Source organism: Pleurodeles waltl, chromosome 9, assembly GCF_031143425.1.
Source record: "Pleurodeles waltl isolate 20211129_DDA chromosome 9, aPleWal1.hap1.20221129, whole genome shotgun sequence".
Taxonomy (NCBI): Eukaryota; Metazoa; Chordata; class Amphibia; order Caudata; family Salamandridae; genus Pleurodeles; species Pleurodeles waltl.
This window is the reverse complement of record NC_090448.1, coordinates 1,089,823,928-1,089,839,877: the sequence shown is the minus strand read 5'-3', so window position 1 is coordinate 1,089,839,877 and position 15,950 is coordinate 1,089,823,928. Positions and strand designations below refer to the sequence as shown.

At 42.6% G+C, this 15,950-nt stretch overlaps 1 protein-coding gene across 1 annotated transcript in view; it reads left to right on the top strand.

Annotated features, from left to right (window-relative positions):
- Nucleotides 1–15,950, top strand: part of SPTBN5 (spectrin beta, non-erythrocytic 5) — a 1,780,873-nt gene that overhangs the window by 483,964 nt on the left and 1,280,959 nt on the right. The window contains exon 23 of the mRNA XM_069208774.1: nucleotides 9,980–10,150. Coding sequence (XP_069064875.1) covers nucleotides 9,980–10,150 — 171 coding nt within the window. The remainder of the gene's footprint in view (nucleotides 1–9,979; nucleotides 10,151–15,950) is intronic.

Below are 15,950 nucleotides of genomic sequence, written 5' to 3'. Positions count from 1 at the left end.
CCCTGTAATCTCGAGTGCGGAGAAATCTGAGAGACTGAGTCTCTGTGCTGAGGGTTCTAAGGGGGTGGTCACGCCTGATTGGCTGAAATTTGGGCTCTTTCTAAAGAGGCTGATAGTTCTACAATTGAAGGTGTTTTTCCTATTGACTTCAATTGCAAAAAAAAAAAAAAAAAAAGGTTTTTCTCTATTTATTGCTTTCTATGTAACGTGGGACTCCCACTTCGACGACGGGGAATGATTCAAGCATGTGAATCTATGAAAGATACCAATACTGGAGAACCACAGTTACAGGTAAGTAACTCATTTTCTTCCTAACCATGTCAGATAAACCTAAAAAGAGTTTATTTAGGCCATGTGTTACTTGTGGCAAAAAGAGATTGCACTTAGATGACCCTCATAAAGAGTGCGTTTGCTGTCTTCATCCTGAGCATACAGTGAAAGACTGTAAAATTTGCCACACTTTCTCTCACACAAAGCTCAAGGACAGAGAGGGGAGATTGTTATTATGGTTGCAGAAGTTAATATCTAAGGAAGTCCCTCTTTCTGAGGTAGAAAGTGATGAATCTTCTACAACTGTTAAATGTCACAAGAGGGATAGCCCTCAAGTTAAAGAGACTTCCAAACCACCTAAAAAAGCTTCAAAGAAAATACACCATGAGTTCTCCAGGCACCATAAAAAATAAGAGGAGCATCTGCCACTGGCGAAAACAGCAAACATTTCCTCTCAGTTTCCATCTGAACCTTCAACCTCCATCTGTCAGAGAAGTTTCTGTAGGAGGCCCTCAAAATATCTTCCAGCAACTACAGAAACACTTTCTGAACCTAAATTAAAATTGTTGTCAACATTCTCACCGTCGACAACAACATCGTCAATGACAGCATCGTCGAGGATATGTACAACTACATTGTATACGTTTACCTCAGCGCTGACTCCAGTGATATTGTCTTCATCTCCAGCATGGTTAACCACCATAATTTCTCGCATATTATCGTAGACGACAGCACCATATTAAAAAAAAAATGCCTCAGAAACTACACTCTTCAGCTATGCTGCTGCAGTCACCTTTGAAAAAACCACCATCGACGACATTGTTGACTACGAGAATACCGCTGACGTTCACATCGTTGAAGATGTCGACAAAGATTCCATTGATGGCTAAACCATTGAAGGTAGCCCCTCTGACAAAGACTCCATTGATGATAATCACCTCAACAAGATCACCTCCGGCACCAGCACTGTCCAAGAAAACACAACCCGTAGAGGCATCTTTAACACCATTAATGCCTGGTTCAATAATACAGCTTGTTCAACCTTCAGATGAAGATTTAATTCATACCGCTCACACATCTCCAAGCAAAGTTTTACCATTCCCTCTGGTATATTTGTTTGACGAACATGACTCATATGAGGAAGGTGCCTTTCGGGGTGGCGTGTAGCCCCTCTGAATTACATGTAAAGTGTCAGGAGGATGATGACGACCAGTATAATGAGGATGAGTATTATGCGGCTGAACACCCAAAACATTATGGGGAGCAGCTTCCTTACTATGAACACCACGAACAACAGGAACACTCACTCCAGATGCCACGGGAACTAGTTTCCAATCTGCAGCATATGCATATTATATATATATATATATATATATATACATATATAAATATATTATAGGAGGTTTCCTGAACCAGCAACAGCTGATTCTATATCACACCAAGAGATGTCTTTAAGAACTCCAAGGATGCACACAAACCCCTCATCCACGCACTTTACAGTTTCAGGAAACTCCTTTACCACTGATATCTCACACTATTGCGGATCCACCAGCAGATCATCCTATTTGATCCAGGCACCTTCTACTCCCATACCACCACCGGTCGACTCACCACCAGAAGATATTGGTGGTTTCCATAACATAATGGAAAGAATGGCAAAGAGGATTCAACTTCCTATTACCTTTAAACAGACCATCTGGTTTCTGCATGACTTTAAGGAGCCGATGAAAAAATCATTAAGGACCATGCCTTTAGTTGACTTTATTTGGCACTAAAAACCATGAGAAACCCAGCCACAATCTTGGCAGTTTTTGCCCAGATTGGACATAAAATACAAAACTCCAGATGACTCTCCGGCATGTCTAGTGTGCCACCTTAAGCTGGATTACAACAGCTGCCCAAAGGCATTCTAGGAATCCATCAACCCCTGTCACTGCTCCACCTCATAGGGATGGACGCCACCTTGTTAGCCTCAGCAAATATTTCTCCAGTATGGTAGCCATCACCGTTAGAGCAGCCAACTCTTTGGCAATCCTAGGGAGATTCGACAGACAGATGTGGTCTGTTATGGTGCAATTTATAGACCTTTTGCTAGAAGATGCAAGGGTGGACACCAAGAAGATTCACCAAGGGGGAAAAAGAGCCTCAGCTGAGATCACTGACTGTGCCATAGATGTTTCATCAACCAGGTTCAGGCAATTAGCTGGAGCGGCAGTACTTCATTGACGAGGCTGGCTGAAAGCAACATCCTTCATACCAGAGATCTAAACTAAGATCTTGGATATGGCGTATGATGGAGAAGCCTTGTTTGGCCAACATATTGACAATGCTTTAAAATCTGTTAAATCCAACATGGACACAGCAAGTCTCTAGGCACTCTACAGATGAAAAGGCAGCCCTTTTCAGGAGCTAGAGGCAGAGGCTCCTACTCTTATTGAGGAGGATTCCAATCCTACAAACAGCAATTTAAACTATTCCAGACTCAATATCATTCCCAATACAGCAGTACTGCCAACCTCCATTGGTGGAATACAAGCAGCCAACAAGAGGCAAGCAGCCCCCCAGAAGGAAGATACAACTAGAAAACAGTGTCCCCTCCTTTGTGCCAGTTGCCACTCACTACCAAACAAAACAACTTGGGGGGGAGCATATCCAATTACCTTCGTCAGTGGTCCCTCATCACTACCGACAAGTGTGTCCTGGATGTCCTATCTCGGGGACATACACTTGAATTTATACCGAAACCTCCAAATGTCCCCCCGAATGGACCCCATCCCCCAATCTAGAACAGCTTTTGATGGAAATACATATCATGCTAGCGAAGGGCGCAATAGAATAGGTCCCAAAGGCTCAGAGGGGAATAAGTTTCTACTCCCATTTCTTTTTCATAAAGACAAAATCAGGAGACTTGTGCCCTATCTTGGACCTTTGGAAGCTCAAGAAATACTTGAAAAAAGTGTCTTCAGCACAATCCCCCTGCAAGACATTTTACACCTTCTCAACCATGGGAACCACATAAAGACCCTAGACCTGCAGGATGCATATTTCCATGTCCCAATTCATCCAAAGCACCGAAAGTTGTTTAAACCTTTTGTAGGAAGCTGACTCTGTATACACTACACCAAAATGAGGTATAGTGTGCACAGAGTCCAGGGGTTCCCCAAAGGCTTCACAGAGTCTAAAGTAGATAATACTAATGCTGTCTTTTGTGGTAGCGTGGTCGAGCAGTTAGGCTTATCAGAGGGTAGTGCAAAGCATTTGTTGTACACACCCAGACAATAGACGAAGCACACACTCAGTTACTTAACTCCAGACCAATTGTTTTTCTGTAGAAAAAAATATCTTTTGTTAATTTATTTCTAGAACCACAAGATTCAAGTTGCAGGTAAGTACATCAATAAATATGTATTTCACTTATGTATCAAATTTGCTAGCCATACAGTTTTTAAATAAATGATTTTTAAAAAGTTGACACACTGCAATTTTCAGAAACAGTTCCTGGGGGGAAGAAAGTTTAGTGCGTTTTACAGGTAAGTACATGACTTACTGTTCCAGTCTCCAGGGGTTAGGAAGTCTACAGGTTGAGGTTCAAGTTAACCCCAAACACCCACCACAAGCAACACGAGGTAGCCGGGTGCAAAGGCCAAAGTTGAGACAAATTTAACATGGGCTCCTATGGAGACTGCGAGCACTCGCTTTCAGATCTGCTTGCAGGTAAGTGCCTGTGTCTTCGGAGGGCAGACCTGGGGTGTTTAGAGGACCACTGTGGGGGCCACAGATAAGCACCAAACACACACCCTCAGCGGCGCAGAGACCTGGCCCAGCCCGGGGGCATAAGAAATTAAGAGCACTGGAGACTGCGCTTTAAAAAAACAAACAAAAAAAAAATCTCTGAAAACTGTGGATCTATCTGTGGATTCTTCTGAGATAAAAAACAAAAAATGCCTTTTAGCCCTGCCAGGGACCCAGGGGGACCCCTGGGACAAGGCTAGGGGCTTTGGGTATTCCATAACCTGGCCCTTTTTTTATTTTTTTTCTTTGGGACTTGGCTGAAGATAAGTCCCAAAATGGCAGCCAATTAGATAACAGCACGGGGACAGTTGGATCTGTGGAGGGTCCGCAACCCTAGATATCTATATTTTTTAACCATTGATATCTTAAAAACTACTCAACGGATTTACACCAAATCACAAAAAGCACGCTTTCTGGACCAAGAGTTAGCTTTCTGCCAGATTTGAGGTAATTTCTTCCAGCGATTCGAGTTGTAATGAAGTTCAAAATCACTATGTGGAAAACATGTTTTGGGACCCCCGTTTTTATCTCAAACACTGCTTGACAGATCACCCCAAAACTTTCGAGACAGCAGCTGAACTGACTGTTGTATTAGTTTTGAAAATGTCGTGAATATTTGTCAAGCGGCGCCAAAGTTATTGGCAAAACAAAGAACGCTCTTCCTATGGAAACTAGGGCTAGGTCCTAACTATAACTACCTGCTGGCGACTGCCAGTAGGTTAAGTGTGTGTGTGTATATATATATCTATATATATATATAGATATATATATACATACACATATATATACTATATTTTTCAGTTTATATTTTAAATTATTACCTATAATTAGATAATCATTAAGAAACTATGTCCCTCCTTACAACCCTCGCGGTCAAAGACCGCCAGGGCTGTTTCGATGGATGCACCGCCAACAGGCTGGCGGTGCAATCCATGGAATTACGACCATGGCGGAAGCGCCGCGGTTGCACCGGCGGGACCGCCGGTTTACCGCCACGTTGGTCCTGGCGGTTGTAATCCTCCAGGGCAGCGCTGCTTGCAGCGCTGCCCACGGGACTACGAGTCCCTCTCCCGCCAATCTTTTCATGGCGGTAGGAACTGCCATGAAAAGGCTGGCGGAAAGGGGAGTTGCAGGCCCCCTGCCACTGCCCCATGGAGCTTCAGTGAAAAGCACGACGGGTACAACTGCACCCGTCGCACCGCCGCAACACCGCCGGCTCCATTTGGAGCCGGCTCCCGTGTTGCGGCCGACATCCCCGCTGGGCCAGCAACAAAGTTGGAATGAGGGCCTATATATTTTTCTTTTTTAACAATATTTTCTTTGACTATACTTTTGACACAATATTTTTGTCATATACCTTATAAGTATATAAACACAATATTTTGGCAAAGAAAGGGTTTGACACAATATTCATATCAGTGGATATTTTAGTTCCTGAAATCCTGTCCTAGCACCACTACAACTACAGTTGACTGGAGCAGGTCTCATTCCTGGCTTCTTCTCTGTCACCCCTTATAGCTACAATTTCAGCTTCACACACATCAACAGACTGACACAGGGATTTTGCTAGCATTAGTTTTAGCAATCTGTCCCAGGAAAAATCATAAATAGATTGCTAGAATATTTGAATCAAATAGTAAAGAGACATTCTGACAGCGCAAAAAACTCCCTGTACCCACTACCATTTTCAAATGCAAACTCTTGTTCTTTTTAGATTTCACATTCTGACAGTTGAAAAGAGAAACTCTTACTCTTTTTGGATCCTCCACTAAAGGCCTGAAATGTTTTTTTTATTTACAGTCCAGTGGGCTTGATCAAATATACTAAATGTTTGTTTGACGTTATGCTTTGTTCTTACTCTTCACTGTGAAAAATGAACAGAGAGCATGTGAAGAGGGTGGATGGTGCCTCAGGTGCCTGAGGTGATGAGTGGAGTACTTTTCCTTTTTCTCAAATCGCCATCAGAGGTGGCACTGACAGTGAATGCATTGTTATTGTTTTTACCCTGTTTGTTACTTTACACTATTTTGATAAAGGCGGTCAACCCCAGCCACACTGCAAGGCGGGGTTGCCCTATATGACTCCACCCAATGGAATGTCTTGTCGTTATTGTCAATTGTTGACATTTTATCCACATTGTACCTCCTTTTGATACAAAATCCAATAAAATGCCCTGATTAAAAAAAGATAGGCTTGACTGAAAGGGCACAGAATGGATGCTGATATTAATCCAAGAAATCCCATTTTTTGCAACTGATCTCTTAACCCTGTCCAGCCGGCAAAGTCTGGCATAGAGGTTGATGAGAAAAGAGTTTGCCTTGTAATTGTGGAGAAGATTAAACCATTAACACTATGATGAATGAGCCTTCATAGAAGAACTTCAGAAGAGACACCGCAGTTTTAGGCCTTGCACTCGGGGTGAAATTATTGATCCCCTTAATATATTAGTATTGTTCGATCTGCCTGAGCCGTTGACGTGGTGAACCACCCAACTTTTCTACATTGGTTGGAAGTGGTGGCTTATATTAAGAGAATTTTCGACCAATGGTTTGTATTCTTCTTAGCTGCAACATTTAAGGTGGCCATATTGGGTTTCTTCACAAGTTCCCCCGAAAGGCTTTCACACAGAGTTCGACAGGTTTCTGCTCTGTCAACTTATGTGTTCAACTTCTGTATGTTACGCTTACAGGATATTTATAGACTTTTGCCTCTACTTTCAGTCATACCTGAATGACAGCCAACTAGTAGTAAAGGTCATCAGGCATCATCGCTGCTTGGAAAAAATCCAATAATTCATGAGGCCCTGTTGGCTGGAGGTAAATACAGCTAAAGCTCAAATGTTCTATGAACCGAAAACTTTGAAATTACCCTGTGATACAATCAAGCAAAATAAAAATCCTTGGGGTGATAGTTGATGAGACTCTACAGGGGGAAGTGGTTTATTGTCTTTTTCGACCTAGGACACAATAAATGTATTGTTGATATTGTCCCACTATGTCTACATCATGTCATTCTTGGATAACTAGTCCATTCACTGATGGATTATGACATTTAACTATCCTTGAGCATCACTAGGAAATGTCAGATTAAAGTATAAAAAGTTCAAAATACAGGTGTTCTGTTGGCTACAGGTCTCTGGGAAAAGAGATCCCTTGTCAGAGACCCACCAACAACTGCACAGGTGTGCTCTGGAAACCAGTTGACTTCAGGTTCTCCCTTATATATAGTTGTAAGAGTGGTTCAGCATCTAATTACTTGAAGAACCAAATTCTTCTATGCGTTCCGTGAGAGACCTACTTTTCTCTAAAGAAAAAATGTTTATGCAAACGAAGGCCAGTATACCCTCTGATTGAGGCATTGTTCGTGAAGGCATTAATCTCTTGAATGCTCTCCCAGGCCTTCTATGAAGCATCAAGAGCCTTCCAGACTTCAGATGAGTATTCAAGTCATTCTTGTTTTAGTCCATCCATCTAGACATGTAATTGTTGTACAGCACCTGGAGATTGCTACCTTTAAAGTGTGCTTTAGAGGTGTTTTTCATTTTATTTTCATTTCATTTCATTTAACTTGATCAGCACCAAATAAGCACTATGAAGATGGACAAATCCTGCACCTACACAATGGAACAGACAAACTCTTTGTGAAATATCTTCAGTTATGAGGTTGTCTGTATATGACAGACCTTTGAACACAAGGGGCCTCATTACAGTAAATTCCCTAGGGCTGCCATGGATGTCTACGTGCCTTCTATAATACGGATTGAGCCTGTGCACGTTTTGCATCAGCCCTCTCATGAGAAGTGTGGTCCCTCATTTGCATTGAGGTGTGGTCCCATGCAGATGAGGAAAAATCTACCCATTGCCTCTATGCCATAGTATGGATGTGGGTACAGAGACAACGAGACCATAAGGAAGTGCACTAACTGTGCACCACATTGAGGTTGGCAAACAGTCAATGCCACCCTATAGGGTGCCCCTTGAAATAGGGGAAGGAGGGCCACAGTGACTCTACCAGGCATCATTGTTCAGGTACGTGCAGTCAGTCACTGCAGCTGTCTGGGGGGGGGGGGGTTTGTCCGTCTTTGAATTGCAAACCAGATTGCAGCCCAATCTGCCTCTTACTGATTCACTGTTCCCAGTGCACCTGTGAGTTTGCGCATGCAGTGGAAACAGCACATCAGTATAATAGGGCAGCTCTGTCCTGGTCTGTGCAAACAGTTAAAGAAGCATTGCAGCACAGACCAGGGCAGTTGGCACTACTTGTGATATGTCACCAGGTGTTTCAACAGTGGGAATTGTTAAGGTGTTCTCTGTATGGGTGGTGTTGTCAATGAATGCTAGCTTGGACTAAATATGGAGGATAGGCTTTGCAATGTTGTAGTGTGAAAACTATACATGATAAAAGTAGGGTAGGGACTTCTCCTAATCAAACATGTGCTTCAGAGGGTGAACAGAGGTGGCTCCTTTTAACCTCATGGGATTGGGATTTCCTTGGATCCAGGAATGTTTACAAAAAATATGTTAATTTGCTTCAAATATTAAATGTGTGTGTCCCGAGGTGCCAAAGAATAATGCATTGTAGGGTTATTGTGCATATTTACTAGTGTGGCAGGGCTCCTAGTGGCGAGATCTCTGGAAGTCTTAGCTGGATTTGTTCATTAGGAGTTTCTCAAAACCCTGACACAATTCTTGTGATTTGGGAAAGCCATTGCTGGTGCACAGAAAACATGGGTCAAGTTCAAGGAAAGTTATAATTTTCCACATTTGTTGCAGTAGCAGTGCTCTGTTATTCGCTGGCTCCTCTTAGAGGATATGCAGCTGAATTGGTGGACAAAAAGGACAGGGGTGATGAAAGCAGGGAAAAATACCCAAAATCCTGCCTTCTTTGTGCTTGGTTAAGTAATCCCGCTTAGTATCGAGGATGAAATATAGAGGAGAAAATATCAAAACCAAAATATCGAAAGGTAATTTTCAATACCTAACTCCACATATATGTACCGTCATGATATAGATATTTCAAAGTAGGTAGATGTGGAGTTAGGAATTGTAAATCTATACTTCCTTTATATACACTTACCTTTCTATATTTTGGTCTTTGGTATTTTGTCCATGATATCCTTATATCATGATATTCAGTAGTGCAGTACTTAGTTATAATTACGATATGGTGGCTCTGCTTCTCTCTACTTCAATGTAACGCTGTGATCTTTTGTATGTTAAACATTTCAGTGAACACAGGGTGGTTTTCAGAACTGGGTTCAGAAGAAATGCTTTATCTGTTTTCTAATTGAGAATAGATTTACTAGGAATTTGTTCTTGTAACATGACATTTTAGATGATCTCTATATTTTTCGATGTCACAGTTACATACTGCTGTAAATCTAGGCACATATGTTTAGTTGGACGTTATGGTGGGCCCGAATTTCTAAATCTGACAATGAGGCAAAATAATGTATTGGATTGCAAGTTCCCAACTGGGATCAGACCATGTAATTGTAAAGGGTATTAGGACCAGGGAAAGGAATGCAACCACCTGACATGGATTTATTTGGTCTCAAGCCTTTACTTACTCTTTCTTAGTAAATAGGCTACTGGAAATTTCTTAAGCACCTATGTGTATCTGAAATGATGAAGAGAGAATTGTTTGTAATGCAAGGGCTCATTGCAAAAGAACGCGATCAGTGACAGTCAAAGTTTGTGCTCCGGTTCTGAAACAGTAGAACCCCATGCTTCATCTTCTAAGTCCTAGGTCCTAAACTGGCTTCCTCACAAAAGGTGTTTGAGGACTGTTTTGAATAGTCTTGGCTTCTAGCCACAGAATAATTACCCCGTATAAGCCTCACACAACTACATGATGAACTGAAATGTGTTCTGCAATAGAAGGACAAAACTCTTACATTTTCTGTGTTTTGTAATAGGAATTCAATCGAGAAGCAACTGAGCTCATCCTGTGGATGGAAGAAAAGTACAAAATTGCAGAAGATGAGTCCTATCGTGATCCGACCAACATTCTACGCAAACTCAAATGGCACGAGGCAGCAGAGAAAGAGATGAAAGCAAACGAAGTCCATTTTGAACAGTTTAAAAATGTAAGCATTCTTCCCTGTCCAATGCATCTTTTTAGTGAGCAGCAGGAAATTAATTGGATGCAAGCTTACACTGAATATTCCATTGCACATTTACTAGTTTAAGAAAGGACATGGACTGAAGTTTCATGTTTTGTAAATTCTCACATTTGAGATCAATACTGTTAGGATTTGTCAGACCACCCTTTATCCTGTTCTGACAGCAAATGGAGGATTTTGGTTCCAGGTATTGGTTAGAGAACAGTAAAGCTAAATTCTTACTCTGTGGGATTACTGAGATTTGCTCAGACAGTTAGGCAGGTTAGAATGTGGAATGAAGACACATGTCATAGTGTCAGATGCAGAATAGGCGGTAACGGCATACTTATCCATACATCATGCCACTTGACTTCAGAATATGGAGGAACACATATATACTAATGTAGGAAGCTGGCTTGGTGTGTGGTGGGTACCTATGGTAGTTACACCTTATACCAGGTCCAAGTACCCCTCTTAGTGAAGTGTAGGAAGTGTCTAGAAGCCAGGCTCTCTAGAGGTAGCTGTGGATGAGCAGCCAAGGCTTATCTAGTAGACATGCAAAGCTCATGCAGTACCGCTGTAGTCACACAGCACTTACACGCATGAAAGAAAACATTCAGTTGTACAAAAATAAAGGTACTTTATTTTTGGAAGAAATCACCACACAATACTAGAAAAGGTAACGTAGCCTTAGGAGGTAAGTAATACACTAAATATAAACACTAGTTGTCAGAAACGGGCATAGAAAAGGTTAGAAAACAGTGCAAATAGCAATAACCAATAGTGAGCCTAGTGGGAGTACAAACCATACACTAAAAAAATTTAATACAAATAAGGTACCCCCCACCTAGGTAAGTAAAATGTGTAGAGGGGAGCTGGGAGTACTAGAAAACCACAAAGGTAACTAACTCAGTACCCCAACAGTGACCAGGAGTGCAGGAGTAAATCACTGGATTTTCCCCAACGCACCCAAAAGGAGGAAAAGAAGAAAAAGAAGACAACCAGAGAAGACTGCAAGAAAACCAGCGGTGGATTCCTGAAGAAAGAAGACCTGTGGAGAGAGGGGACCAAGTCCAAAAGTCGCAGCGAGACCAGAAAGAGTAGAGACTACTACCCACCCAGCTGTGGATGCAGGAGTTGGTCTACTGTGATGAAGAACAGGTCAGCACTGCAGCCCTTGAGCCGTAGAAGAGTTTCTGACGAATGCAGATGAAGCCCTATGCTAGAAGGAAGATTGCAGACGGGTGTCCGTGTAGGAATTCCACCACCAATCCTTGGCAAAGGCAAACACGCGGTTAGTGGAAAAGAGGTGCTGCCTGGGACCAGCAGGGCCCATGAGGACTCAACCTAGGCGGGGGAGTCAAAGGGGACCTTCAGCGTCACAGAGAGCCCACTGGAGCAGAGGCAGCACCCACAGGAGTCTCACAGTACAGGGACACAGGAGTCACAGAAGAAGCCCATGCATCACTGCAAAAGAGGATCCCAAGCCACAGGAGAACCACGCAGGAGGCTGTATTTTGCAGGATGGAGTGCTGGGAGCCAAAGCTACATGTCACCTGAAGATTCCTTGGAGGAGATGCAAACAAGCCTTGGCAGCTGCAAGGGACACGGTGCTCGGGGTTACTGCCCTGCGCGGGAAGGAAAAGGCTTACCTCCACCAAAGTTGGACAGCTGGCAGAGAGGTCCAAGAGGACTACTCCAGACCACCACCTGTGTTGCAGGATTCACGGAGCTCAAGATGAGAGGAGATCCACGCAGCCGGTTGTCCCTTGCTGTAGGTGCCTGCGGTTGCAGTGAAGTGACTCCTTCACTCCAAGGAAGATTCCTTCTTCTTCTTGTGCAGGCTGAAGAGTTGTAGTCTTCTGAGGATGCATGGCCGGGTAAATGTTGCTAAGCTGGCATGAGACGTGGAAACAAAGTTGCAGAAGAGTCTTCTTTGTTGTAGTAGCGTTTGTCAGTTCCTGGAGGGTCCAGTCGCGGTTCCAGTGGCCAGAAGTCAAAGCAGAGGTTGCAAAGGAGTCCTGCTGGGATCTTGCAAGCCGAATATGAGGACCCACCCAAGAGAGAGACCCTAAATAGCCCTGAAAGGGAGGTTGGTCACCTAACCAGGTAAACACCTATCATGAGTGAACTCTGACGTCACCTGCCTGGCCTGGCTACTCAGATGCTACCAGAGTTCCCTGCCAACCCTGGAAACAAGATGGCAGAACCTTCGGACCCTTTGGAGGAGCTCCGGGCACCACCCCTGGGGTGGTGATGGACAGGGGAGTGGTCACTCCCCTTTCCATTGTCCAGTTTCACTCCAGAGCAGGGACTAGGGGTCCCTGAACCGATGTGGACTGGTTTATGCACAGAGGGCACCAAATGGGAGGCTAGCCCTCCCAAGCCATGTAACACCTATTTCTAAAGGGAGAGGGTGTTACCTCTTTCCCCCAAAGGAAATCCTTTGTTCTACCTTTCTGAGCTTGATCAGAACAAGCAGCAGTAGGGCAGAAACCTGTCTGAGGGGTGACAGCAACTGGGCTGCCAAGAAAGCACTGTAAGACTGGTGGTAGCAATGCTGGGGGTCCTCTAAGGAACCCCCAGAGTGCATGGAATCAAACTTCCAATACTTGTAACAGTATTGGGGTATGATTCCAACATGTTTGATACCAAACATGCCCAGGTTACCATTATGTAGCTGGACATAAGTAGTGACCTATGTCTAGTAAATGCATAAAATGGCATCCCCGCACTCATAAAGTCCAAGAAAATGGATCTAGGGTTTGTTGGGGCACCTCTGCTAGTGCAGGTGTGTTCTCACACACCGGTGCCTGCACCCTGCCCTCTGGGTACCTAGGTACCATATATTAGGGACTTACATGGGGGGACCAGTATGCCAATTGTGGTAAGAAAAGGTAAGTAGCAACCAAATTTAGTGGAGAGAGCATAATCACTGGGGTCCTGGTTAGCAGGATCCCAGTGAACACAGTCAAACACACTGACAACAGGCAGAAAATGGGGGTAACCATGCCAAGAAAGAGAGCACTTTCCTACACTGAAAGTAAGTATGCACAGTAAAGGGTAGATTTACTATAGTTAACTTCACATAAATCTACCTTGATGATCTTCAAGGAATGTAGTTGTGGAGATAAAAACAGTAAATCACTACTTAGCCATTTATCCCTTCTCAATATATTGGTTCTTGATATTTAGGCCTCAATTTTTTGGCCCCATAATACTTTTTCTTCGATATTTTGACGTACAGAGATTTCTGTCCACCTCTAGATTAAAATTGCATTGAAGTATAAGCTTTACCCACTGCCTTAATGCTAGGTGGGATAACAGGAGAGAGGCCATTTCTCACTAGGTATTTGAAGGCTACATTCTTGTGGACACTGACACCTTGCAATATGGAAGACTCCTTATTGCAGTACAACAAAGATAACAGTAATAACTAACGGAAACACATATGACTTACTGTAGTACCTTCACTTCAATGTCTGATTTAAAAGTGATATAGTCATTGTAAACAAGCAACCCACAGGCAGATTGGCTGGTAAAAACACATGTCCTCTCTGCCCTAGCATTTAAAGCTTCCAGTTTTATTGCAGCCCAAAACACTTCTTGTAGTACTATGGGCATGAACTCAGTAACTCTATAGTAAATCTGTGCCTTAGTTTTGACTTTTACGTTAATGCATAATAGTAGTTTAGACTATTCTAGATAATCACTGCTCCTAGGGATGGATAAACTATGCATGTTATTGTGTGTGACCCATGCTCTCTTTTTATGTATGTGTACTGTCTGAATTGATATAGCATGTTTGCACAGGGGTTCAAACACTCCAAATTCTGTTTATAGCTGTGGTATTCAAACTTTTTTATGCAACACCTGCTACCATTGTGTAAAACGATTTTTATTTGGGCCTCACAGAATACAACAGATTTTTTCACACTTTTTTCAAAATTGGCAGCTGTCATCATATTTAACAATTCAGACAGTGTAATTCTGTCCAGTTATCCCTTTGAAAAATTCAATTCAATTCAATTTATTTAATATATTATTATGATAACCAATATCACAAGGGCTATGCGGTCAATCTAAAGTGTAAACATATCTTTATCAGAAATAGAGGATGGTTGGGCAGTGGGGGGCATCGAAGATTATATGGAGCCACTTTACCATTGATACCTTATCCAATCCAGGGTCTCAGAGACTAAAGATGGTACTCATAGCTCATTACAGATTGGTCTAAATACTCCAGTATTGCATCTTTCATAGAGTCACATGTTTGAGTCATTCTCTGTCGTTGAGATGGGAGTCTTACGGTACCTTAGGAAAACAGTGCAAGGATAGGCATAAACTGTTCAACCTTCAATTTAGTAACATATCCTAGTCGTTTTAAAAAAAGAGACTAAACTTAAGTTCTAACCACTGTTTGGAACACTCCGGTGAGAAGCTCCAAACCCTTAGATTTTCTACTGCATGTCATGCGAGGAGTCTCCCCTGAGCTCTGCACAGTTCTACCTGTATCGGAGTATTTTTTCATCATTTGATTGATATATATATATATATATATATATATATATACACACACACACACACACACACATATACATATATTAATATAAACATATATATATATAACACTTCTACTGCCAGATGTTCCAGATCTGACTCTCGAAAGGTCAGAACCAACCCTGTGGTACTTGTGGCAAGAAGAGACTATATTCTGATAACGCTCATCAAGACTCCATCTACTGACTATATCCATCTCACAAGGCCAAGAACTGAAAAGTATGTCATACCTTTTCATCAAAAACTATGAAAGACCGTGAAGGGAGCTGCTTTCATGGCTCCAGAAATGTAAAACTAGAAAAGAGCCAGTTTCAGAGGATCATAGTGCTGACTCTTAATTTTCCTCATAGAGTCATAAGAAAAGAGACAGAGACTTCAGCTTCTCATTCCTCTCTGGAGTCACCTAAAATCCTCCAGAAAGACCCAGCATGGGTCTCAAAGAGAGCGTAGTCCTAAATCACTTCAGGAGGTGAATCTTACTTCCAAACAAGCAACGAAAGGTCCAGGAAAATCAAGATCTGAACCTCATACTCCGCCATGGATTGTACATACATTCAAAAAACCAATGTCAGCAAAGTCAACAGCAAGTTCATGGACAAGTCTGTTGACAAGATCATCGTCAACACCGTCTACAGCTAAGGCAACCACTGCGGCATCTTTGATTGCATCTGTAACCACCCTTTCAATGGCAATGTCCTCCTCAATGACAACAGTGTCGTCGATGGCTCAGGTCCCATACCATCGTCTGTCAAGATTATTCCGGCTTTGTCAATGTCAGACCCGTCAACAGCAAAATCTACAACAACATCATCAATGAAGCCTCGACGATGACGACTTCGTTGATGAGTGACAAAAACTAAATAAAAACATGCAAATCCAAATACATCACCCAGTCAAGTGTCACCCTTGCTGCCTAGCCTCCTTCTGGGTGAGGGTCACTGATGATGAAGTTGTTTTTGGCGTTGCACACAGTCCATCAGAGCTGCTTGTCAAAAACTAACAGGTAGATGAAGCTGAGAAGTATTATGAGCAGTGCTATTATCAGCCTTAAGAACAATTTCACCAAAAATACTAAGACGATATGGTATGTCTCCCTAGGTAGGAGCTGCACATCAAATACCAACAGGAAGATGAAGACAACGAGTATTATGACCAGAGCTTTTATCAGCCTCAAGAACAATTTCACCAACAATATCAAGAGGACATGGTATATCTCCATAGATCA